At 46.0% G+C, this 1042-nt stretch overlaps 1 protein-coding gene across 6 annotated transcripts in view; it reads left to right on the forward strand.

Annotated features, from left to right (window-relative positions):
- The window catches only part of LOC109878425 (histone-lysine N-methyltransferase 2D-like), a 46976-nt gene that overhangs the window by 41414 nt on the left and 4520 nt on the right, over positions 1 to 1042 (forward strand). For 4 of the 6 annotated variants that reach the window (XM_031794606.1, XM_031794608.1, XM_031794610.1 and 1 more), the window contains 3 exons: positions 13 to 319; positions 540 to 613; positions 688 to 796. In XM_031794606.1, the coding sequence (XP_031650466.1) occupies positions 13 to 319; positions 540 to 613; positions 688 to 796 (490 nt within the window). The remainder of the gene's footprint in view (positions 1 to 12; positions 320 to 539; positions 614 to 687; positions 797 to 1042) is intronic. The other 2 variants (XM_031794609.1, XM_031794612.1) reach the window with 1 other exon arrangement.

Below are 1042 nucleotides of genomic sequence, written 5' to 3' on the forward strand. Positions count from 1 at the left end.
ACTCTGATCTAGTTCTGTGTCTCTCTCTCTTAGGCCTCACACCCTGAACAGTACGTCCATGTCCAAGGCCTACCAGAGCACCTTCACCGGCGAGATCAACACCCCCTACAGCAAGCAGTTTGTCCACTCCAAGTCCTCCCAGTACCGGCGCCTGAAGACAGAGTGGAAGAACAACGTCTACCTGGCCCGGTCCCAGATCCAGGGCCTGGGGCTATACGCTGCCAAGGACCTGGACAAACACACCATGGTCATCGAGTATATAGGAACCATCATCCGCAACGAGGTGGCCAACCGCCGCGAGAAGATCTATGAGGAACAGGTGGGTGGCTCTTGAGTAGTAGTCTAGGTAGTTGACTAGTAGTAGCAGACAATAGTCTTTGTTTATTTGGATCCCCATTAGCTGTGATCAATTGTTTATTGATTTTACACACAAACTTAATAAGAAGGTTAAAAGACTAAGGTTGTAATATCTTTGTCCATAAGGTATCAGTGGATCGGAAATGTTTACATGACCTCTCTTCCTGCTTCTTTTCTTCTAGAACCGTGGGATCTATATGTTCCGCACCAATAACGAGCATGTGATCGATGCCACTCTGACCGGCGGTCCTGCTCGGTAAGTGTTGGGTCTATTTTTTTTCTTTCATATTATGCTTGTTTGTCCCTGTCTCACCCTGTTTTCCTCTTCAGCTATGTCAACCACTCCTGTGCGCCCAACTGTGTTGCCGAGGTGGTTACGTTTGACAAAGAGGACAAGATCATCATCATCTCCAGTCGCAGGATCCCCAAGGGAGAAGAGGTGAGACACAGAGCCCTGGTCACCATCTACATGTCCATTTATAGTTTTGGACATGCGCAGTATACTGTTTTTGTACCACTGTGTACATAATATACAGTTTCCTTCACTGATTTAGTCGTTTAAATCTTAACTGGCTCTTTAGAGGGTCTTGGTTGTGTTACTGTAAAGCATGTTTGGACAACTGAACCAGATTTTATGAATACATGTTACAGCAGTGTTGTTACTGACCTCTGTTTCTTCTCTTAG

The sequence above is a fragment of the Oncorhynchus kisutch genome, linkage group LG17 (genome assembly GCF_002021735.2).
Source record: "Oncorhynchus kisutch isolate 150728-3 linkage group LG17, Okis_V2, whole genome shotgun sequence".
In the NCBI taxonomy this organism is placed as follows: Eukaryota; Metazoa; Chordata; class Actinopteri; order Salmoniformes; family Salmonidae; genus Oncorhynchus; species Oncorhynchus kisutch.